This window comes from Numida meleagris, chromosome 2 (genome assembly GCF_002078875.1).
Source record: "Numida meleagris isolate 19003 breed g44 Domestic line chromosome 2, NumMel1.0, whole genome shotgun sequence".
Lineage (NCBI taxonomy): Eukaryota > Metazoa > Chordata > Aves > Galliformes > Numididae > Numida > Numida meleagris.
The window spans coordinates 14,858,002-14,882,192 of record NC_034410.1 but is presented as its reverse complement, the minus strand read 5'-3'; the positions used below and the strand labels follow the sequence as shown (position 1 = coordinate 14,882,192).

Sequence of the window (24,191 nt, the reverse complement as noted above, 5' to 3'; positions counted from 1 at the left end):
AACGACCGCTTTGCCAGAGCCCGGCTCCGGCCGCCGCCCCGCGCCCAGGCCCCGGGCCGCGGAAAGCCTCGCGTCCTATTGGCTGCAGGAGGAAGGACGGCGCGGGGCGGAGCGCTGATTGGCCGCCGGGCGAGGCTGCGGCCCGCCCCTCGGTGGGCGCGTGACGCCAGGTGGACTGGGGCTCGTGCCCCGGCCGGCGCTGAGGTGGCTTCGGCAAAGGAGGGGGGGAGGTCCTGTGGTGCTGTGTCTGTGTTGCAAGGTGTGGGTTTGTCGCGTGACAAACACGGAGATGAGCAAAAGCTCCGCAGAGCCTGCAAGAGGAACGCGGGAGCACGAGGCTGCTCCTCTCCGAGCAGGGGCTCCCGCTGAGGGGCTGCCGCCTGGGGCCGGGGTGCTGGCGGCAGCGGAGAGCAGCGCCTGGTGCGCCGACAGCCGCCTGCGGAGGGGCAGCCCTGCTCAGCACCGGCGGGCTGGCTCTCAGCTAAAGGCACAGCGGTACAGGTGGCTCAGGACAGCTTTCTTTCTCCTGTACTCTGCGGAGCTTTACTGCGTTGCCCTCAGGTGGGATTCGGGGTGATAAATTTGATTACAACAAAAGGTCGCTGAGATGCGTCAGTGTTTCCTGTAGGCCCTTGGTTTCTTACGACGTCCTCTCGTTTTGGGGGCCGATCTTTCGTCACTCAACGCATGTGGGTGCGAACTGTAGTGCAGCTGATCTCATTCACCCTCCTCTGACACTTGTTTCTGTTCGACTTAATACGAGGGTTTTTGGCACTGCAGTACTACATGGTTTCGTTATGTTGCCATTTGTTTTCAGCTCAGATCGGCAAATCATTAACAATGACTTCCTCCTTATCCGTATCTTCAGAGGCTGGGGACAAGATCCTTCCTTTTGTGATCCATCAGCACCTAAAGCATTTCAGAAAGGAGATCAGTGGAAGAGGTGAGGTTAGTTTTGTGATAAATTATTCTCAAGGACAGTGGAGTAATTGCAATGGCTAGAGGTGCCAGACACCTCAAAATACAGCCCAGTTTCAGGATAAATCTGTAGTATTTTGCATTGTTCAAGGTCATACTTTAAACGTTCATCTTGCTTTCCTTTAAAATAAATATTTTACAAGATTAAACATGTGCCATGCTAATAATTTTTTTCTTTTAATGTCAAGTACCCCCCAAGTACTTTTTTTCATATCTCAAGACTTAACCTCATTTGGAAAGTTAATTAAAAAAAAAAAAAAACCAAAAAAAAAAAACTTCTGAGTTCTGACACTTTATATGCAAACGTTTAGTTGAGGCCAAGTTGTTGGAGGAGAAAGTTAAATTCCTCAGAATGAAAGTGCTGACGGATACTAAGCAACAAAAGTCCAAAACAAGGCTTCCAGCCAGAAAGATGATTTGCCATCATACCCATCCAAGAATTACCCTTCTTTTCCTGTTATAGTGTTTGGCAAGAGTGAGTTGAGCCCTCAGTTTTGAAAAAGGACCTATTCTCCACAAACCCAAACAAAGCAAATCCTGCAAGCTGACCACTCCCACTTGATTGCAAAAGAAATGAAGCTAAGGGTGAATATCTTCCCACAGTTCAGTGCTCTTTGCAAACCGAAGGAAACGTCATTCTCCAGCACAACTTCAGCTAAGGACTAAGCATCCCAACATCATTACATCAATCTGAAGTCTGAAAGTCTAAGAGCCAGACCTGCAGATGATAGGGAGTTAAATTCAGGGAGGTTAGCTGCCAGTGTTCCTTTGATTTTCTCCTAGGACTTCCACTGGTGGAAAAGTACAAGAGGAAATAAGACACTACAGAAGCTAATGTGACACACTAGTGCCCAAAACACTTTAAACGCGACTGATGTGGCTGGGGATTTTCTTCTCCTTTGCTGACAAGATTAAACATCTGCAGAAGTAACCTCCTACATCTTTCGTGGAGGAATGCCATAGGAAGATGTCCCAGCTGGTACCATGGCTGCAGGCTGCTCCAGGGCCCACAGTCCTCCTGGTGGACTCTGAAGAGCCAATTGCAAGATGTTGGCCCCTCTCTGCAGTTGCTAAGTTGTTGTTTCAAGGTAGCTAAAACGTATTAAATACTTTCCTAAAATTATTTTTCCATGCAGGCAATTGCTATATCTGGCACAGAGATATTTTATGATCATTAATGGGAAGTGAAGCTAAGAGTTTCTCTACAAAATGTGGCCAGAACTCCTGGGAGAGTTTTGAGAACTCCTGCTTTAAACACATTTAGTTGTGTGTGTATAGAGTGCTGTGTTCTTCACCTCCTGACACTGATGCTTTTGCTGTGCATAGCTGAGATTCTTGCATAATTTAACAGAACCATCTCAGGTGTCTCCCACTCCATTCAGAGCACTCAGCTGTGTTCCAGATTTTGGCACACAGCTTGTATCACATTACATTTGAGAAGAGTTTACCAGCAGTTCTTATTCAGGGAATTTTCTAGAAAATAGATTTTTTTTAAAAAAACACATATATTTGAATGGCTCCCAGAATATTTATAAATGACAGCAGCCCGGAGTCAAGTTTTTTAGTCCCTTGATTTTAGTCTGACGAAGTATAATCAACATTATTTATGTTTCTGTCTCGAATTCCAGCACTACTGCAGCAAGTGAAATAAATCCTCAAACATCTTTCTTTTTTTTCCCGATACGCTGAAAATGCTTGCTGCTTTATTGTGTTACTGCTTCATCTTCATGATATTCAAACAGGCTTGTGGACCTGGAGTGGAACTGGAACCAGCAAAAATCATTGCAAAATGAGGATGCTGGAAGAATGTAAAAACAGATGAACTTATTAAAAATTGATTTGGTTTTCTCACACTTTTTCCTACTGTAATTGCAAAACCTTCTGAAATTTGCTGTTCGGCAAAACTCTGAAGTATATCTAGGTGCAGTAAATGAATTATGCAAATAATTTTGTTAGAAGAACATGCGCATTCATGTGTGCACATTATTTCCCTGGTCTTCCCATTACAGTTGTGGTTAAATTCTCACTTGTAAAAACTAAAGAGTTCTCTAGAGAATCCAGGTTTCCTTTTCTGATATGGTATAAATCTGTCATGTTTATGTAGGGCATATGGAGCTTGAATAGATTAATATGAATAAACACAAAAATGTGCTAACCATTATTTTTAGTTGTTTTAGATTTGTTTCCTAAGGAAACAGGGCTATGATATTTCAATATTCATGAACAATTTGCCTATGAGTCCTCCATAGCAATTTCTGAATCTTTTTCTAGATACCCTTATGGTAATTTTAACTTTTCCTTTCATTATAAAAAAATTCAAGTTGTATCAGTTCTCTCCAGTCTGTCCTTCATCTTGTAAACTTTTGCAGCTTTAGAGTTCTGAGGAATTTTTGTGAGACCACCTTTCTGATTTTCTGGAGTGTGCATATTTCTCTTCAAGAGAATCCAGCTGTCACAAAGGTCCGTATGCAAGGCAAGCAGCCACCTTCAGGTCTGATCGTTCTATTTTCCACACGTCAGTCGAGCTTGCCATGGCTGTTTTTGCTGTGCCTCATCTACTCTGAACATGCACATCGTTTTGGTAAGTGGCCAAAGCCAGCTTTTCTCCCTTCACCAAATATCTCGTTCATGTTTCTCAGTCTTAGAGTTTTCCTTGCTGCAGACCATTTTGATATTCTACCATTCATGCCACCGACTTCTCATTTATGAAGGAGAAGCTAAATAAAGTAAATCAAGCAGAAATAAAGCAGCTTGCTTCATGCACATTCCAAGTTTGAATCCTACCTTTAGACTGATATTTCACATTCTGTTTTACTTTGAATACTTTCCTGTATGTTTTCCCATAATCTTGCTTCAAAGACAAGCTGTTCTGAAACTTGCTCTTCCATCCAAATACATGCTACTCGTGTGTGTTTACATATATATGTGTGAATATATATTTATTATGTGTGTATGTATATGAAATTGCCCAGCCATCAGGCTACAGTCTGCTTTGCTGAATTTTGAAATGCATCCATTGTTGCTACTCCACCCAACTTGAGAATTTATATTGGAGCTTTCTCTAAGTTGGAATTTTCCTATTTTGAACTGTTAATTATTTTAATTATGAATATTATTTAAGATTTTAGTGAAGGCAGTTTTGTCTGTACAATCTGTATCATTTAATTGTCCCTCATAATGTTCCTCACTGTATGATCGGTGTCTGACCATCCCTTTCTTTTCTTATTAGAATCTCACAAGTTAATCATTTATTAATTCTGGTTTGCAGTTAAAACACTTTCGCTATTGACACACAGATCAAACATCTCCTCAGAGTTTTACTGCCACCTCCTGATCTCTGGCACACCTACTGATATTTTATTTAATCTTGCTTAATGCTTTGGATTTGCCTAAATATGTCTCCTACTGCCATCAAACTGGGTTGGACACTGCTGGACCAAAACTAGGCTTGTCCTTTTACAGCTTAATATTCATATTGTATTTTAATGCGGTGCTTGGAGAGGAGAAAAACATATTCAGCTGACACTTAGCAAAGCAAAAATGTTTGCTCTACTTCTAAACCAAGGAGTATTTCTGTGTTAAACACAGATGTTGAATTTCTTTTAAGACAACTTTAGAATGTATGGTGGAGTTGTGAAAGAATTAAGAACGTAATGAATACAAAGTTGAGGATGTATCATCCCCGATTCAGATTGCACTTTATTTTGCTGAAATCCTGGGAGAATAAGCTGTTTGCTTCACAAGGCAGCTACAATGTCATTGTTTTCTTTATCCTTCCTAGCAGTTACAGGAAAGTACTGACTACTATTAATGAATTTGGATGTGCCGGCAAACCAAGAATGTGCAGTTTCATGAGTGTGATCCTGCATGTGCGTTTTTTTCTTTCTCTCAAAGGATGAAGAGAACTCAGAAGCTATGGCAGACAGAAGTATGAAAAAAAAATAATATGTGGTTTGATAAGCAGCTGTCATTTCATTTTAATTTTCTACCTAGTTGCCCGATCTCATTTCCCTATATTTTCTCCTCTGAACTGATCTCATTTCCCTATATTTTCTCCCCCTAAACAGCATGTAATCCCTCCCCTCTTGCAGCCTGGAGGCTGAGTGCAGAACACCTGTGCAAACAGAGCTAAGGCAGTGAGCACAAACCACTGCTCCCTTCTCTTTGGGCAGTGAGTGGCTGTACAGTGGAAAGCAGATCTCTGTCTGGCATTACTTTAAGTTATCATGATATGCAGTTGACAGTATTTTGAGTGTAAGCTTGAGGAAATGCATTATAAAAGAGGCAACTGCTAAGGTACAGGCATGCCACCAAGAACAACAGGAAAAATACAACTATAATCTCAGAAAATCACATCATCTAATATACAAGAGGGAGGCAGGTAAATCTTTTTTCACAAACTGGGACATAATTATGGTGTGTTATCAAATTAAAACAACTCTACTGAATCAGTGATCTTATTCTAACAGGAAAATTGAGTAACCAGTGCTGAGTGCCTGCAGATGTTAAATGGGGAGGATGTTTGCTTTGGAGTTAACCTGGCCCTCCTAATTCACGAATGTTATACATGTGGCTGACAATGGAGAATATCAGAACGGAGAAGATGATAGTAATCCAGAACAGGCAGAAGTTACCATCTCTTGGATGTCTCCCTCATTAAATGAAGCTACAGCAGCCACAATGCCTGATACGCAGCACTGGCACTTGTGCATGTAGTGCACAGTGAGAGGTTATCTCTAGGCTGAAAAATGAGCACCTCTTACTGGAAGATGCTCATTATCAATCTAGCTGCTATCAGCCATTATAAAGCATCCTCATTCTCCAGCAAATTGTTAAACAAATGTTTACTAGAGCTGCCTGACAAATACTGAGAGCCATGTAATCCTCCAGACATCAGGAAAGACACCAAAAATGAATATAAATTTTCCTTCATGACCTAACAGGATCTACACTTTCCTCTTACGCTTAGCCAGGCATAGTCAGCCTATCTTTAAAATCAGGACTGCACACAGCTGTGTTGCACTTAGTCTGTACTAAAAGGCCACAAGAGCACGAGCTAAAGATCTTCTTGATAGGTGCCAGATGTCTTAGCAGCAGCTCTTGTGCCCTTGCTTGGACGTGGATGACTCACACACTGGCAAATGCCTTGTAAGCATTAGTGAGACAGTCTCAAATATACCTCTTCCTAAGTACAAGCAGAGATGCTTTGAGCTCAAGCTGCAGCAGAGCTAACGTCCAGGGTGAAATGGATTGTGGATATCTCCTGCTCAGATCCCATGTGAAACAGCCACCACTCCTCAGACTTACCAGGGATCCCCAGATGTGCTCCAGCACAAGCTTCCGCCTTGCAGATGCAGCAGGGCTGAGCCACTGGGACCAGCAGAAGCAGGGCCCATTGTCAGAGCACGGCTGGTGAGCACCCTTCCTCGTGCTCCTGTCAAGAGGGCTGAGGTAGGAGCTCCACTGCTGCAGCAGGAAGGTCACTGCCATCGTAACAACGCTAAGGAAAAGGCAAGTGACTGCATCTCAGAACTGTAATTTTGTCTCAATCCTTCCAGGTCAACATTTTCACCACTCTGGACTGGATAACACACTGTGGTTCTTCCGTTTCTATTTTTGGTTAGCTCAGCACAGTGAATTGTAAGCAGGCTGGCTGTGCTCACTGTCTGCCAGCACAAGCCAGCCAATCTAGTGCAAAATCTCATTACCAGTCTTTTATTTTCAACTCAGTTAAACTCTATTACCTCTCAGGTCCGCCAAAGTGCTTTTCTGCCTCTGTAGAGGAACAGTCTTTTCCTCCTGGAAAGCACTCGTATCCCATTCAGTCCTTTTTTGTGCATGTACGTGCACATCCAAGGGAGGGGTGGGAGGAAGGAGCAGCTCCCCTAAGAGACAAACATCCATTTCTCTCCCTAAGCTGGAAACCTATTTAAATCTGCTTGCTGGGAATCAGCCCTTCAGCCGCTTCCCAAGGCCCCACGAGCAGGGTGAGCAGCTCTGCTGAGGCTTTAAAGGGCCTGGGCAGCCCCTTGCCTCGGGGGCTTAGCGTTCCCCACCCCGCAGCCAGCTGCCAGCCAGCTGTGCCAGGCCATGCCAATGTGGGCTGCAGACATCTGTGCGGATGGTCTGCACTGTGTGGGTGCTCTGCTTCTTCATGGAAATGAGCAGCCAAAGCATTCTGGCATTTCTGAAACCAAATATAGGATGAGTAGATTGTTTTTCAATGGAAAAAAGATGAGTGAAATGTTTTATGGAAAAAAAAAATTGCTTTCAAATTAAGCAAAGGAAGACTTTGTCAGATGCTTTTTTAATTCTTGAAAGAAAATCTACTCTAATTTGGCTGACTTTTAGGGTATTTCAATTCTCAGTTCACAGAGACTCTTGCTACTTCTTGAAGGTTAAGAATGTCCCAGAGCAAACTCATGCCTCTTGCAACTATGCTCCTGCTTGTGCATCATTCCCACGGCTCAGTAAGGCTCCAACCCCTCTCAGCCTCTTACCTGGGCATGCACTCTCCTCACAAAGCCACCACACGTGCTGCAGCCTAGGGTGACGTGATGAGGACAGAATTTCCCAGTGATGGCTGTTTCCAGCTGCTACTCACATAGCCAGGGCCAAGTAACGATCTGAGAACAGGGACACTGCCCTGCACCCCCAGTGACCTCCCTGCTGGCATCTAGGCAATGGGAAGGAAGGAGGAAACTGTCCTATTTAGAGGCAGGAGATCAAGAGGCAGACCTAAGGAGAACCAGCAGAGTGCAGGAAGCAGGAGGATGTGGGATGACAACTGGGATCTGTGCATCTGTTCCAGGGTGGCTCCTCCAGGTCTTGCAGTGCAATCTTTCCGTGTTCAGTATGCACAACTGGGTAATCATGCTGCTGGATGCAGTTTGATGCTAGATAAAAGCAGAGAGGTTTGGGTAGCTGTATAGCTCTTGATTGATTTTAATCTACCAATAATAATAATAACGGTGAGATAAATGTGGCACAATCTGCTGTGGATGAAATCTTTTACGGGTGACAGCATTCACTACATGACTTGCAGATAATGGTTATTATACCTAGCACTGCCTTCTTGGCTGGACTCATGTTCTTATTTTGGAAATAGTTCCTGATCTTTCTCCTCTGACCAATGGGTAGGACCATGCCCATGAATACTCAAGCCAGGCTGATCCTCTTACTCCGGATTGCATTTAACAAAAACTCCAGCTGGCTCCAGGCTTTCTGTGTATGTAAACACGTTAGGCAGCACAGACTTTAGCGTACCTGGTGCTGGTTTTAGAATCACAAAATCCTAGAATGGCTTGGGTTGGAAGGGAGCTTAAAGATCATCTGGTTCCAAGTTCCTGCTGTGGGCAGGGACACCTCCCACCAGACCAGGTTGCCCAGGGCCCCATGGGCAGGAAAGCATCTTTACCTCTGTCTGCAGTGACCTACCAATATTTGAGCTCATGCCAGCCATTCAGTAGTTACTGTCATTCAAGGTCAACCGGGTACTATCAGCATTTAAGAATCTCTTTCATGTAGTGCTTTGAGGCTAGGTTGCACCACGGGTTACTCCAAGGTGTGGTCAGCTACACATTTCCCTTTCTCTTGACAGCCAGTTCTTAACATACTTAACAAATGTCATCCTGCTGATGTTTCATCCTGGATGGAAATCTGACAAAACATCACCCACAAGACCATGCTGGGGCTGGAGCCTGTCCTGCTCAGGGCCCACGTGGTTGCAGCTCAGAGCACTGGGCAGGGTGGATGAAAAGTCTTCCACCTGTCTGCCTTCTGCAGCTTCTGTCAGGTCCTGGGAATCCAGCTCTGCAGCACAGAGTGAGTGTGAAGATGGACAGGTGGTGCTGGCATTTCTCTTCCAGTTTCTGTAGCAATTACAGCATTATATCATCAAATCTGCATACTAAGCTAGATTAAAAGCACCAACTGATTTCAGCGTGTGGTTCCTAGGACCTTTTTTCAGTTGGTGGTTAACCTGGGGTTATGTATCCCCTTGTACGCTCAAAGAGCAGTGCCTGCACACCTCAGTTACAGGCATCTAAGGCTGTCTGCAAACCAAACCCTGGGTTACTGAGTTGGCACCAAGATGAGGGATGTGAAATTAGAGACTAACATTAAGCACTCCTCTGCTAGAACAGTCCAGCAGAAGCAGAGCAGACTGCAGTTCTCCAGGGATCGCAGCCTGCTATCCTAATTGTAAAACAATCCTGTTTCTTCACGCAGTTCCCTGTATCATCCACTATTCATTTCCCAATTTCAGGAACGAGGACAAGGGTCTGGCAGGCAGCAGATTCTTTTGGTTCAGAAACTGATTCATACCCACAGCACAACTGAAAACTAACATGCAATTTTGTAAGTAAAAACTATGCTAAAATTTAAAATTACAAAATTAGCTTTCCCGAGTTTTAGTGATTGACTGTGCAACATTAATAGTGCTGCTTGAACGCATTTTTTTCTGAATACAGATAAGTTTATGTGCTCTACTTGTTTGTCAGCTCATGTTCTTTCTCTTTCCAGTGGGTGTTGAGAAAAAAAATCGTAGGAGACGGAAGAAATGGGAAGGTTGTGCTAATTCGGACTGGTCCACACAGGCAGCTGGAATGTGCATTGCTGCTTCCATTTAGAATGGGAAAGCCAGACAGAAAGGGTTAAGGGACATTGCATAGTGAAGCTCCTTGAAGCAGCCATGGTGGGATAAACATAAGACTACACCTAAGCTGTTCCATGAGATTATAGTCCCTTTACATAAGGCTTATGTGCTTAGTAAGATATTGTCTGGTTTTGAAAAAATTTAATTTTGTAAAAAATTAATTAAAGATAGATCTAAAATAAGCTGACCAGACTTTTCTTCACCCGGATAATCCATGTGTAACTCTGGCAATGCCAGGCATGGTGTTGCAGCAAATGGTGGTTCCTCTCACTGGGCAGATGAGAGAGGAGCTGGAGCTGTCTGCTTCCAGGCAGGCTGTGCTATGCACTCAGCAGCACTCGGCGTGCAGGCGGTCTCAGTGTGTGCAGGTGGCCTTTGGTGCATTCTGTTTAAGGCAGAGTCTCACAGAGCTGCTGCTTCTTGCAGTGATGGGGGGAGCTCCATCTCCTCTCTGGGGCCACGCACAGCACCAGACCTATAACTGAAGCATTACAGAGTGGACAAATAGCATGCAAAAACACTGCGGAAAACTAGTGGACCAAGTATGCTGCTTTCTAAACCTGTTTCCTTTCTTAGATGCTGGCAAAGGCTGATGAAAAAAAAAACTCTTCTATAAAAACAAAAACATCTTGTGTGTGTTCTGTAATGTTTTTCCCTTCGGAGTCAGGTTGGCAGTGGCTCTTTAATGTGCAGCACTGTGAACTTAAAAGAAATCTCATTATCAGCCTTCCTAGCCTTAAGCACTTCATCAAGTATTCCATGGTCGCTGCCTTGCAGATGCTACAGTTAAGGTGCTGGGTGGTGGGGTTTTGTTTGCATTCCCTTAAGCCCTGTTCTTGTTTTCATGTGTAGCTATAAATATCTTATCCCTGAGAAGACATGAAAGTAATCCTATAGACATTAATTAGATTCTGTGTGATTTGTTTTTCAAATTCTGGAGTCACAAAGCACAAGTTTTAATTACCCATTTTTGTTTTGGGACTAAAACTTTCAGACATATATCAACACGATCAGAAATATGTAAAATTCCTTCTCCGAAATTCTTGTATTCTTTCCCCCAGCCAACTTTTAATAAGTAAGGAAGCATTTATGCCTGAATCAAAAAGCTGCGCACCCCTGAGTAAAAGTTCCAGTTCCTCTGTTGTGGGTCTCAGCACTGTGCCTCTGTCAGGTACTGTTCACAGAGATCCTCAAGATAGAAACCAAAAACTTGAAAGTATAGTTCATTTCAGTTCACTTTTTTAACTTTGGAATTAAATACAGACAGCTTAATCCCAGAGCAGCCATATCCAGCCAACTGGGTAAGTAACGACTTTCTTTATCCTTCCCCCTAAATGTTGGTGCATCAAAACTTAACTTAAACGATATCCAGCTAATATTACATGCTTGTACTACATATTCAGACATGAAGGAAATTACCCTTTTCTGCAAACATTTTTGCAAATTTCAGGGAACTGTCTTTAGACTGATGATCAGTGCGGTATTTTGGGTAGGTAGCTTTCATCAAAGTAGAAACTACTCATGATCCATTGACGTCAAACAGCTAGAAATTGCTGAAATGCAGCATTTTCAGACAGGGTCTGCTGCAGCTAGGATTCATGGGGTGCCTCACTTCGGATTTCAAACCTACCTCTTGCATCTCCACTCCCCTCATCATGGAGAAAATCAGTGCAGAGCAAGGGCTGTTGGTAACCAGCCCCCAGCTCTGGAGGCTGCACAGGGATACTGGGATAGCTGAGTGGTGGACCTGGCTTCTTGTGCCGACTGCTGAAGGTATCCTAATCACTTTGACGTGCTTGTGTTAACTGAGTTCTATTTTTCAAAATATCCAAAACATTCTCAGGTTTTCTAGTATCTGGTTTCATTCTTTTTGCCTTTCTTTCGACTTCTTTTCCCTTCTTTTTTTTCTTTCCTTTTTTTTTTTTTTTTTTTTAGTTACTAAGGAATCTAGGCTTATACGTCTGTGTGTATTCCCAATAATTCTTGGATTTGTTAGCAAGTTTTTATCAATCAGAGCTGACAGAGTTCTCACAGATAGGCTTGAATCTACTCAAAGCTAAGTTTAATTTAATGAAATTACAAGGCTGACAGAGGAAAGCAACCAAAACTGGTGGCCCCACACCAAAAGGCTACAAGAGCTCAGCTATTATTAGTGGTCAGGGAATCTGGAGGAGCAACATTTCTCAGCACCTACACCATAAGAAAAGCTTCTACCAGAGTTTTGCATGGATGGAAACCCATTATAATGGCCAATTAATACAGATCCTTGGTTTAGAGACCGTTGTACTCTGACCATTTATTTGTCCAATATAAAAGCAGAGATGGACCATTAAATATGATGAATGCCCCCTTTCCTTTCTATCCCAAGTTTCCCCAAGCAGCACCCCTCAGCTTTCCTTCCTGCCTCCCTATTTGTCTGCCAGAAATTAACAGGATCTGATTTAGATTTCAAATATATGCCATCCAAATCAACAATTCAACTTCCCCCCTACCTACTCTCCTGAATATACACTGTGAAAAGCCTATCCTGTGGTCATATGCTATTTTAATTGGTTCCTGCACTCACCTAAGGCTGTCTGTGTCTCATTCATATTTGCTGTCATTCCCTTTTCCAGCCCCTGTTCTTACCAGGTACACATTTGTCTGAATGTGAACCAATCCTATGACCATGAATAGATATTCTCACCTTAAATTTACAGTTGCATTTCTCATAAATATTCTCAAACTGCTTTCTTTTCAAAGCTTTATGTCTCTATAGAAATATAACTCTGGATTGTGACAAGTATCTTTGAGGTGTTTCTATTAATAATATTTTGCTGTAATAAATTACTACTATTAAATATTATGGACTGCCACATTTTATGGATAAACATGAAGAAAGAATCTCAACCTGGCATGGTAGGCTTGGTGAATACCTTACCAATTATTCACTCTTAAGCTACTTTAGTGATCGGGGAATAAACTGCTGGGCTCAGAGAGAGAACAGGTAGTCAGTCAGTGCATGTAGCACTCACTGTGCTTCTCTTCAGTTTCTCATTTTGCAAAGGACGTGAGAGCAGATCTGGAGTGCTGCAGACTCACTGACTAACACATGGGTGACTGTGTAAGTGCTGGCTACCTTGGTCACAGACGCCTGTCTTTGGGAAAGGCCAGCAGCTAGAGTCATATAAAGACATCTCAGTAAGGGTTTGAATTTTCAAGGCATTACACAACAATCTCTCCCACCCGTGAAGAAAGAGCAAGGACACAGCTTGTGGCTGATTTTAGGTACAAAGTCATATTTTTTTTCTGGAAGGCAAGAGTCACTCACATGCATTTCCCAACTCTTCTCATTTAATGTAAGTTGGAAGTGCAACGTTTCCATGGTTGTATTGAAAATGAGCCTGAAATTTCTGCCACTCTCAAAACTGTAGTTCTGAATGGGCTGCCAGTGGCCACCTACATTTTCCCTGTCAGCAAACAAAAGTTCCCCTATCTTATCTTGCAGCACATGTCGATCACTGACTCAGTAGAGCAGCCAGAAACCTTTCTCCCAGCCCAGGTCTCTGGAGCAGTGGGCTCCAGAGGAGTGGAGGAGAAACTGGCTGAGGAAAGACACCTTAGTAAGCCCCAGGGTAAGACAGAGTCACTGAAGCCAGGAGCGTTAAATTACCGAGCTCTGAAGCTCTATCAAGAGCAAATTGATCTTTCTGAAGCCTAAAACTCAGCCACGTTGAGGTGGATTTCCAGAGCGAGTAAAGCACTTTTCCTGCCAAATGTCAGGCTTCTTATTCCAAAGCACAGAGCCTTTCAGACTGTCTAAAAAAGAGGTAGCCATTTTTTTTTAATGTGATGGGAACAGCACATTTTTTCTTGTAATTGTTCAGAAGCAAAACCATTTTGGCAAAAAGGTGTATATGTGCTCAGCCTGAGGCAATTCTTGATGCACATACACAGATGTCACACGCATCGAGCCTTTGACAGGCACCTGCCATGGAAAATCTTAGTCCTGGTGGCTCAAGTCTGACAATGTCATAGGCAATGGAAAACGTGGTCTAACAGTGGGAGTTACCAGGCAGCATTTAGCAGGTGAATTGTCCCAGCACCACCCAGAATTATCCCTCCACTGAAGAGCTTTGAAAAGATTCTACAATCTTATTTGCCCTTTGCAGTAATTTTCCTTTTAAAAGCCTTGGCATGCATTTGTTCACATAAAATAACGATTTGCGGAAGTAGGGGAAGTGAAAATCCCACCCATCCTTTTCTCTCCTGGTTTATTTATTTTCCATGTGAGATTAATGAGTTTCCTGCAACAGGGCTAGATCCGCTCACACATTGTGCAGATAAGTTAATATTTATTTCCGTTTCCAAAGGCGAGCAGACACCTTCACGTTCCCCGTTTCTTTAAAGCAGGGATCTGTGTACAATATGTCAAGTGCTGCCAAAATCAAACATCCTAAATCGTAAAACACTACTTCCATGTTGCGTGCTGCCACTGAGCACACTGGTAAATTGGAGCTGCACTGCTCAGTGCTGACATGGAAGCTGAGTTAACTGGATGCATTTTACCGGCAGGTACCTTGGAAAGAACACATATGCTTTTTTAAAGGGCAGAGCCTGTCTCGTGCTAGGCTCAGCTGCTTGCAGCAAAGCTCATGAAGGCCGGTTTCCTACAGATTCCTCTCCCACGTTCCCATACACTCCCAGTTCCTTCCCGCGTCCCCAGTGCCATCGCTCCTCCCTGCAGCATCCCCCGTGCCCCCGCTCCAGGCAGCGAGCTGTTCTGTCTCTGCCTCTGCAGAAGCTGCAGATCATTGCTTCTGCAACCTGCCAGATTTCACAGAGCTTCCTACTCCAAGGCTTCTCTGTCACATGCCACCAAGTTGAAAAATGACCAGGAATGGGCAGGCGTTGTGAACGCAGAGGCTGCATTTCCCAGGGAAAATGGGATAAAAAAGGGGCTCCTTATTGTCAGGGCATTATGTAAAAGAATTATATATAAGAAATATTGTGTGCGACTTGGTTCTAGAGTTTGTGTAAGCAGATATTTATACTGTTATTAAATTCTTCTTCTCCATGGTCAACGCCAGTGCATCAGTTACAGCTTCTTTCTCCTTGGCCAAGTCCTCCTTAACAACACAGAAGAGAAAATTCTTATTTTTCTTCACACATAACTTCAAATTCTCTGTTTCAGTAGGTAAACTGGAAAAAGCAGTATGAAGAAGTTATAGCAGCCTAAGGCCCCCATTTGGGTGCTCCGTGCTGCTGGCAGCGTGCATAGGGTCACTGCTCAGAGGAGCTGCTGTGCAGGACGCGGGGAGCCGGTCCAGCCGTGCACACTCTGCAGAGACCTGCCTGCTGCAGCCAAGGAGAGAAAACGCTGATCTGACAAGGGTGAAGTTCAGTGATTATTGCTTTTACCAAATGACACAGCTGTATCAGAGCAGGGAATGTTCTGGTACATTCAGGTATTTGATTATTCACTAGGTATTTGATATCAAGTATAACAAAAACACCACGTCTTGTGCTCATGAACTGGCAGCTGAGAGAAGCAGGGATGTCTTGGCTCAAATGTGCCTGCTCTTCTCAAAAGAAAAGAAAAAAAAGCCTGTGAAGTTTACATCCCATGAATTTACAGTGAGTATAATAACATTGGCACTTCTCTAGGGGAGTAGTCACAGTCACCGCTTTCATTATGGTGCTCCCTCTGCCACAGATAAAGAGTAAATGAGCCTCTGACTCAGCTCCAGATGTGTCCTTTATCACATAACCCAGACTCAGCTAGAATGAATTTTTCAAGACATATGGCAGCTGCAATTGAGAATTTCAGAGCAAACAACAAGTTTTCAGTATTGTTACTACATTACCTGTATTGCTCATGATTTAGAAGCCTATGTTTTAAAAGCAGGCCTGCTGCTTCCAGCAGCGTGACTGGTGAGCATTGTATTATACTGCCTCATGGAGAGCATCCTGCATGTTCAAAGAGTTGCCTGGATCTCAGCCTGTGAGGAACGGTGGGAATTTGGAGCCTCTCCCTCCTCCCTCAGAAGCAACAGGCAGGAGGAAGCTTGAAAAGGACAACTCATTTCCCACTTGTCATTTTAAAAGAGAACAAAGCATAGCTGATTGCAGAAGTTCAAGGAGAAGATTGTGAAGACTCCCAGAAGTGCCCCGAGGCTCCCAGGAAGGGTAAGGTCTCACAGAGCTCACAGCTGCATGAAGCCAGGCAGAGATCAAGGAGATGAGAGCCCTTGGTGCCCTCCTGTTCTCCTGTCCCTTCTCACCAGTAGCACACATTGAGAACTGCTGAGCAGCTCAGTAATGCTGTGGCCATAAAGGTGCAAGCAAGGAGGGAACGTCTCAGTGACAAAGTACGTGCAGTTTTTACAAGAAATACACCATCCAAATTCTGGAGAAGCAACAGTGATCCATGAGGGAGGTTATAAATATTTTCCCCACAATCAGCCAGTTTGATTTTCTCTCCTTAATTGCAGTCTTTTTGGAAATAAGTTCTCAGGCATTTGACTTCTAAGATTTGAGAGTTGCAAATGAAAGCCCATGTGACCTAAAAACTGCTCATTTTACATCGCCTTTCAGTAACCCGAAAATTTGGATTATCAGTTCTTGAAACTGAAATGCCGTGGGCTGTGAGGACTCGACATGCTGCAGCGCTGCAGATGCAGAGCTTGTAAGGAACAGAAGGGAAACACGGTTTTAAAAACCGGACCCATAGATCAGAAGTTTGTGAACTCTGCAGTAAAAAGCTGCGTTAAGACTTTTTGTTCTGCGTCCTGAAGAGTTTTTCAAATCTTCATATATTGTTAATCTTTTAGAATTTATTTCAACAAAGAGCTTGCTTTCTGCAAGGCAGAACAAACCCACATCTGATCTCCAAAGGCCATAGAAACAAACCTTCTATATTTGCATGGAACTAGTTTCTATACTTCTTCTGCTTTGCAATTACACTCCCAGATAACTGCCCAACCTGCGGGCTGCAGACTCTGATTCTATTATATTTCCTCTCTTTCCACCATCTCACTCTTGGACTTGCAGTGACCTAGCTTCAAAGAGAGAGGCAGACTTTCTTCCCTAACCACTCATTTTATAGCTTACTGACTTGCTGTCTTTGGAACAACTGATTTAAATCCTTCCAGCTGAGAAGGGAATTAAAGTGATCTCTTATTTCCAGAGTATGAGCTCTACCTTCTAGGCTGTTGCACAAACAGCAGAAGATACTCCCTGGTGTGTTTTGAAATGCAAGTGGTCATGGTTTCTGCTGTCTTAGATGAGAAGAAGATGTGGAGCTGCTCAGCTCAGCAAGATGGCTGCATCTCTGGACAAATGTTTCTGTAGAAGTTTAGATACCAGTGATGCTCAGGTGCCCATAAACTCAAGACATACAACAGGGCTTTATTCCATGGTTCTCTTGGTCTGAGGCATCACAAATTTGCCTAGGTTTTGCTCCAGACGTGTAGAGATTTCCTCTTGAAAGAAACCCCTTGAGCTGGTTCTGCCTTCCTGAGTGTGAGCCTGGGAGTCCTCTCGGCCACCACAAACGTAACCAAGTCGTTCTGGCCTCCACCACAGCAAGTCCTTCCTCTGAAATTTTCCTCTTGTCCTCATGCCAAAGGTCAGTGTTAGATGCCTGGTCTGGAGTGACTGCCTTTTGATGACAGTGGTGCAGGTAGCAGCTCTTCCCGCATTTCCCACCACCAGATGTAGAAAGGTCTCCAAATAAGACATAAAGGTTCACGCACCTTCAGACAGTCTCCAGGACCGAGGACCCAGAAAGGCTTTTTGCCTCTGAAAGGATGAACTTGAAAGAATGTCATGGCAGTGGTAAGTGATTGCAAAGGCAGAGGCTCCATCTCTGTGTGGGATTCCCAGCATCAAAAGCTTTGCTGAGCCCCCTCAGTGCTGGAGGTTGGACTGCAGCCTTTGTGTCCTTGATCTTTACAGACAGGAAGGAAAAGCAATTTTCAGATCAGAATTTGTGAAGTTTCTCCCCCTTTCTAGATCTATGGGAAAGCTTTCCACATCTCACACAAAGAAGTAACATATTGCTGGATTTTACCTTATGGTCGGTAGGCAAAAATATTCGTAAAGTTATATAATCATTACAGTGTGGAGACTAGCAGGTTTGTAGCCGTAAAACATTTGTAAGTGAAAGCTAAAGGAGGACTTGAACTTGAAATATGAAATTGTTTTGGTGGTTCCTGTGTCCTCAGGTCCCCCTAGATGTGTTCTGTACTTGCAATCATAGTTTTATCCCACTGGAATAGAAAAGAAAAAAAGAAAGATGAAGTGGAAAATATGCAAGTGGAAATATTATCTTTGCAGAGAAAAGACCATAAAAAGACAAACACCAAATTACCCTTTCTTTCAACTGTTGCTTCTTCAAAGATGCTGCTTTCAACTGTAGAGGTAAAACACTAATAAACAGTTTTGAAATTTGGTAATTGCCAATATCCTTTGAAGCTCTTTCCCACTAATTCCAAAGTTAATAAATAAATTAAAGACCCTTATTTATCATTAGCTGACATTTGCATAAGCTCATTTCTCCTGAACAGGTTGCAGCTTCACAAAAAGCTGCTCCAGCATGGCTACAGTCCAAGCCACAAGAGCCTTCATAATCAGCCGGGAGTGGTGGGCAGCCCTGGCACTGTGCTGAAGGCAGTTTCTGGTGGGTTTCAGCCCCCTGATCCTTTCCTTGGTGATGCACAGAGCATGACACCATCACTGTCACCAGAGGGCATGTCTCCCTTCTTCTGCCCACCTGGTGGTCATGCTCATCATTAAAATATTCTTCTTCAGAAGCCACTCACATCCTCAAAACACCAAACTTCTCATTTGCAAAAATATATATATATATATTAAATTTAAAAAAAGGAAACAAAATACCAGTGGAATTTACCCTTTTGTAAAGAAAATAAGGTCTTGTAGAAAGTGGGAGCTAAATGGGACTTAGCTAACACAGGGCCCTTCTGCAGATTGCAATGCGTAATTACATGCACTGCATTTTACTCCTGGTGCAATGAACCATTGCAGCCTAAGCACACCACTAAATAAAATGTGCTGGGCAGCTTTTGGCAGTGAGGAGTCTGGTTCTCATGCTCAGAAACAGAAAGAAATGTTTCCCTTTCCTAGCTTCTGTAATAGGTTTTCCCTACTTACGGAACAAAGAAAAGAGCTGTTATGCAAAAGTTATGAGCAAATACTGACCACTTCCTCTTTGAATTCCTGTTGCCATTTTTCCCATCCGCTGTATTCCTTTTTTCATAACTGCTTCTTATAGCATACGCGCTTGCCTTAACCAGAGGGCAAATATCAGAAAAGAAACTGCCCAAGTCAAGGTTCACTTCTCTATTGACAGTGTTTCAGAGCTGTGCTGAGATGAGGCAGGGAGATCTGGCACCACAGGACGTGAAGCCTTGAAATGCAGGATATGAGGATCCCTGCTGAGCAGTTCACACTACTGCCTGACACATCAGATGCTGCTGATCAGCAAGTCAGAGGAACAGCCAGTTTTGCCTCTGACTTGCTGAGATACAGGAGAGAAATACAGGAAAGATGCAAGCTTGTGGCTTTACTGCAAAAGTCTGTGATGGGGAAGGTTCACGTGCATGGGGTAAAACTGGATGGGTCTGTGACAATAGGACAAGGATGCAGCCCTGCATGCCAGTCACTGTGTGAAGATTTGCGTCTGTATTTGCTGCTGTGGAAAACATGAAATATGAAGGAACACCTCTGGTAAATGAGAGATTTCCAATCTCTGCCAATTTCCATCTCTGCCAAGGTCAGCAGTGTTCACTTTTGCTCAAGCAGTGACCATTACAAACAAGCCATGGCACTGAGGATTCAAAACTCGCACCAGAGAGTCTCAGAAGCACCTCCTCCCCACAGACCTGTGGCTCCTGTAGGAAGAAAACCTGAATGTGTAAGCAGGCTGAGGCACAAAGCCTCGGGATGCCTTGAGAGCAGCCCTGAGGAAGTGCTGAGCTCACACCCCTGCAGCAGTGCGGAGGACAGACAGATACAGATAAGACTGGGCAGGCTGGACTGCAAGAGCCCACACTGGCTGGGCTGGGCAGTGGCCAGGCTACGACTTCCTCTGGCGTCACCCTCAACAGTGCTAGTGGCCAAGCGTGTAATGGAGGCGTGGCTCTCCTAATAAAATATTTGTTAACCTGAGTGGTGCGCTGTTTGCCTCCTGATGAGCTGACCCTCTTCTCACTGATGGGAGTAGGCTGTATTCTTGCAGCTGTTCTTTACAGCAGCTCCAGCACAGAACAGAAAAAACCTTAAACGCAAAAAGACGCTGGACCTGTGGAAAAAAAAGACGGAGCTGCTGCCTCCAGGCTGCCTGCAGCTGTAAAACCTGATTTGAAATCCACCTCTGCATGCCAGCAGGCAGCTGGAGGAACGCTGGCCTAAGCAAGGACCAGACTGCAAAAGGATTCTAGGTGCCTCAGCATGCAGGCAGACATCCCTCAGGACTTCTAAAAGCTCCCAAGAATTAAGGATGGATTTTGTTGAGCTGTTGAACACCTCTACGACTGCTGCCTTGAGCCAAAAGGCAGACACAGTACTACAGAAACTGAGGTGCAAAAGATGAATGAACATTTAAAACGTACTAGCTGTGATCTCAAAAACAGCAAGGGAAGTGTCAAATCAGGAAGGGATGAGGAATCCCAGGCAGCAAAGGAATCTGCAGGGTGTCAGTGGGATGCTGTGGCCTCTGGCAGGAAAGAGCAGGTTGCACACATTTTCACTCTGCCCTAGCATTTGCTGTTTGCTTATTATAAACGTAGTTAAATCGAAAGTGTAATTCAGGAGAGCAGAACTTGGTCTGCTGCGAGCAAGAATTACAGCTTGTTGCCTGAGACCTTTCTGCACTCCTGAACTACTTCCTGGGTTCACCTGCAGCTTTTGGGAGCCCATATACAACAGTTCTGCCCGAGGATTATTTATCTCACTCCTTAATGGGTGGTCACAGGCACATTACATCTATGGGGCATCTTGTGTGTTTTTTAACAGGGTAAGTAAGAGTAAGGATTTTTACTTCACAGTTTTCAATTTGAGTTAAGCATCACTATTACAGATGTCTTTAAAAAATGATGTATCATACACCCCCCCAAATCTGTATCTTTTTTTTTTTTTTTTAATGAAGTTAGTTGCATGGATTTTTGGTGTCTGTCAGCTGGATCACCCTTTGGAGGTGCCAGGTCTATCCATCGACTCTAGAGGGAAGCAAAGACAAGCCAGCTTCTAAGACAGACCTCTCTCTTAAACACCTACAATTATGTGGGATGGATGCAGGCCTTGCTGTAAGCCATATGCTTCAATGACCCTGTCTGTTTGAAGGACATGGCAATTCTGCCCTCCCTGGAGTACACTTAATTAAATTTTGCGCAACGTAACAAAGGATGAAAATTCCAAAACTATTTACAACAGTCATGAACAAGAGCAGCAAAGAAGGCCGATATGAAACATGGTATTTGCATATTCATATGTATGTTAAATCTTTTTAAATGATTGGTCCCTTTCTACATTCTGTTCTTTCTGTAGCACTTTTTGAGAGTAAGCTCAATCTCAGTTCCCTTGCAGAGCGAGGCTTTGCAGAGAGACGTGGACAAATAGGAGGGCAGGGCAGTCACCAATCTCTTTAAGTTTAAATAGAGCAAGTGCCAGATTTTGCAACAGGGATGGGGCAGTCCTGGATTACATGCACAGACTGGAGGATGAGAGGGTGGAGGGCAGCCCCGCAGAAAGGGATCTGGGGGCTCTGGCTGATGGCAAGGTGAATGTGAGCCAGCAGCGTGCCCTGGCAGCCAAAGGGCAAACTGTGCCCTGGGGGGCACCAGGCCCAGCACTGCCACCAGGTGAGGGAGGGGTTGTCTGCTCTGCTCTGCGCAGCCTCAGCTCCAGCACTGGGTGCAGTTTGGGCACTACAGTGTAAGGACATAAAACTATTAGAGAGCGTCAAAAGGAGGGCTGTGACGATGGGAAAAGGTCTGGAAGAGCAGCTGAGGGTCCCAGGTTTGCTCAGCCCAGATCAGAGGAGCTGAGGGCAGGCCTCGTGGTGGCTGCAGCTCCTCACCGGGAGCAGAGGGGCAGCGCTGAGCTCTGCTCTCTGTGACAGCGACAGGGCCCTAGGGAACGGCATGGAGCTGTGTCAGGGGAGGGGGTCAGAGTAAGAGTCTGCACCAGAGGGCGGTGGGCATGGAACAGGCTGCCCAGGGCAGTGGGCATGGCCCCGAATGCCAAAGCTCAAGGAGCCTCTGGGCAATGCTCTCAGACACAGGGTTTGGATTTGGGTGGTCCTGTGTGGGGCCGGGGGCTGCACTCGATGATCCTTGTGGGTCCCTTCCAACTCGGGATACTCTGTGACTCTTTGATTCAGTTGTTTGAAACTGCAAATCTCAAAAAGCAAACAAACAAAAAGCCAAAAACACAGAAGGAAGAGAGCGGCACGACAACACACCCAACCCCACTGACCTCCCCCACGTCCCGCGCACGGCCCCGCAGCGCCGCGGCTCCCACACCCCCTCTGCTGGCGAGCGGCGGCGGGGCCGGGCATGCGCAGTGGCGCTGCTGCCGGGTTATGGTGGCGCCGCCGGGGCGGGACAGCGGGGTCGTGTGCTGCTGCACAACGGCGGCGTGATGCGGCGGGGCTCGGAAAACAGGGCGGTAGGGCAGGTTGTCCGTTCACTGGTGTTACTGGCGTTAGTTCTGTCGCACTACAAATACATGCTGTTTCTTACCGATGTGTAATGGATTTGAGGCTTTCTTCACAGAGCATGTTGTCTGCACGAGTTCTTTTGCAGATGTATGTTTTGTAAATTAAATGCTGAAGGCAGCAGAAACATGCTGCGAGTGACAAGATGAGCCATTTGATCTGCTCGGCTGATTGCAGATAAACCGTACATCAGATTATATCTCAGCAAAGGAGAAATGTAGGGGACGAGTGAGCCCCTAAAATAAGAGTGGCTGCGATCCCGCTCTCCTCAGAGCCAACGTGGCCTGTGGGGAACGTGCCTGAAATCCCATCTGTGTTTTCAAACTGACATTAAATTATTGCAGACATCTCGGTATTTGCTGTGCATGGACATACCTTGTGTTGGAAAACAACATGTTGCAGCGATGGAAAATAACCTGAATTCTTCCATCCCGTTACCTGCAGGAGGTTTTCTACCCGAAGGGCCCCATCTGGCAGACAGGCTGGTTGGCCATCACAGCACGATGCTGGGGTTTCCAGTGCCCTGCGCACAGCTGCTGGCCGGGGCTGAGCTGGACAGAGCCGTGGCTGTGTGGCTGTGCTGTACAAGAAGGGCTCTTCACTGCAGCCCGTGCTCTGGGCTTTCTTCACACACTTCGTTGCACCTTGGGACGCGCCCCATGGTGGCTCTGAGCCTCACAGCGGGCCCTGCTGCTGCCCCATCCCCAGGCCAGGCCCTGCAGGTCCACCACAGCACCAAGCTGCAGCAGTGCAGGTCACCCCTATACACAAAACAATGGCCACTACAGTTTCCAGTGGGCTGTTCGCCAGATGGGGTTGATGGTCTGATCCTTTTTCTGATTTGATAATGAGCCTTTTGGTTTGCATTCACAAGAAGTGAGTGATGAACACAATAACCAGAACCAAGGGATCCCTGCGTTGAGCCTTCAGGTGGAAGAGAGGGACCTCCTCTCGGGTGTATTGTACAGCATGAGTTCCACGGCCTGGCACATGAGAACTGCAGGAGTACAAGGCTCCAGTGGACAGCACACAGCATACCCTAATGCCATCAAGCTATAAAGGAGCAGAACTCTTTCTGGAGTATTTCTGGAGTGATGGAGGATCCCAACAGCTAATTGTATTGGAGGCTGAAGTGAGCCTAATTGGGAAGGAGTGGCAAAACACCCCACTGAGACCAGCCCAGAGGCTCTGTGCAACCTTGGCATAGATTACCTCAGGAGAGGACACCTCAAGAATGCTTGGCTTGACCTGGCAGCCAAAGCACCACACCTTTTAGTTCCTGTTAAATGTAAGGCAGAATTACAGAAAATAGCTTTTTAATCAAAGTGTTTAACTGGAATTGAAAAGGAGTTTGGAACATAATTTGGCAATGCTGAAAATAAGTACTTGATGTGACACAGTGTATTGATGGGAGCCGGGGAGCACAGTGACAGCAGCCAGGTAGCTTTGCTGGAACTGAGCCATGGACCCTAATTCCCCTGTAACCTCAGCATGCCTTGTGGGCCCATTGCAAAGGGAAGCTCAGAGCTGGATCTTAGAATGAGCTTTTTGGAAGTGTAGAGCCTGCCACCGAACACTGCCCTGGGGAATGGAGGAGGGAGGCAGCGCCTGTGGGGCTGAGGCATCACCTCGCTGTGTTCCACCTTAGGCTGCAGAGGTGACATCAGCCTGTTTTCTCTTGGAAGGCTTGGCCTTGCGGTTGAATGGCTGAGAGCTGATCCAGATACCGTTGCGTCCTCACAGTTAGAGAATCATAGAATCAATAAGGCTGGAAAAGACCTCTAAGATCATCTAGTTCAACCACCAACCCATCCCCACCATACCCATATCCATATCCCT

At 45.0% G+C, this 24,191-nt stretch overlaps 1 protein-coding gene across 2 annotated transcripts; it reads left to right on the top strand.

Annotated features, from left to right (window-relative positions):
- LOC110393577 lies at positions 49-11,477 on the top strand. 2 transcript variants are annotated; one of them, XM_021386563.1, is made up of 5 exons: positions 49-561; positions 869-943; positions 3,348-3,559; positions 9,245-9,336; positions 9,502-11,477. In XM_021386563.1, exons 1-4 carry the CDS (start codon positions 290-292, stop codon positions 9,316-9,318), a joined length of 633 nt encoding a protein of 210 aa, XP_021242238.1. In that variant the 5' UTR covers positions 49-289; the 3' UTR covers positions 9,319-9,336; positions 9,502-11,477. The 2 variants fall into 2 exon arrangements, with proteins under 2 accessions (XP_021242238.1, XP_021242239.1); XM_021386564.1 differs by lacking the exons at positions 9,245-9,336; positions 9,502-11,477 and adding an exon at positions 4,873-9,238.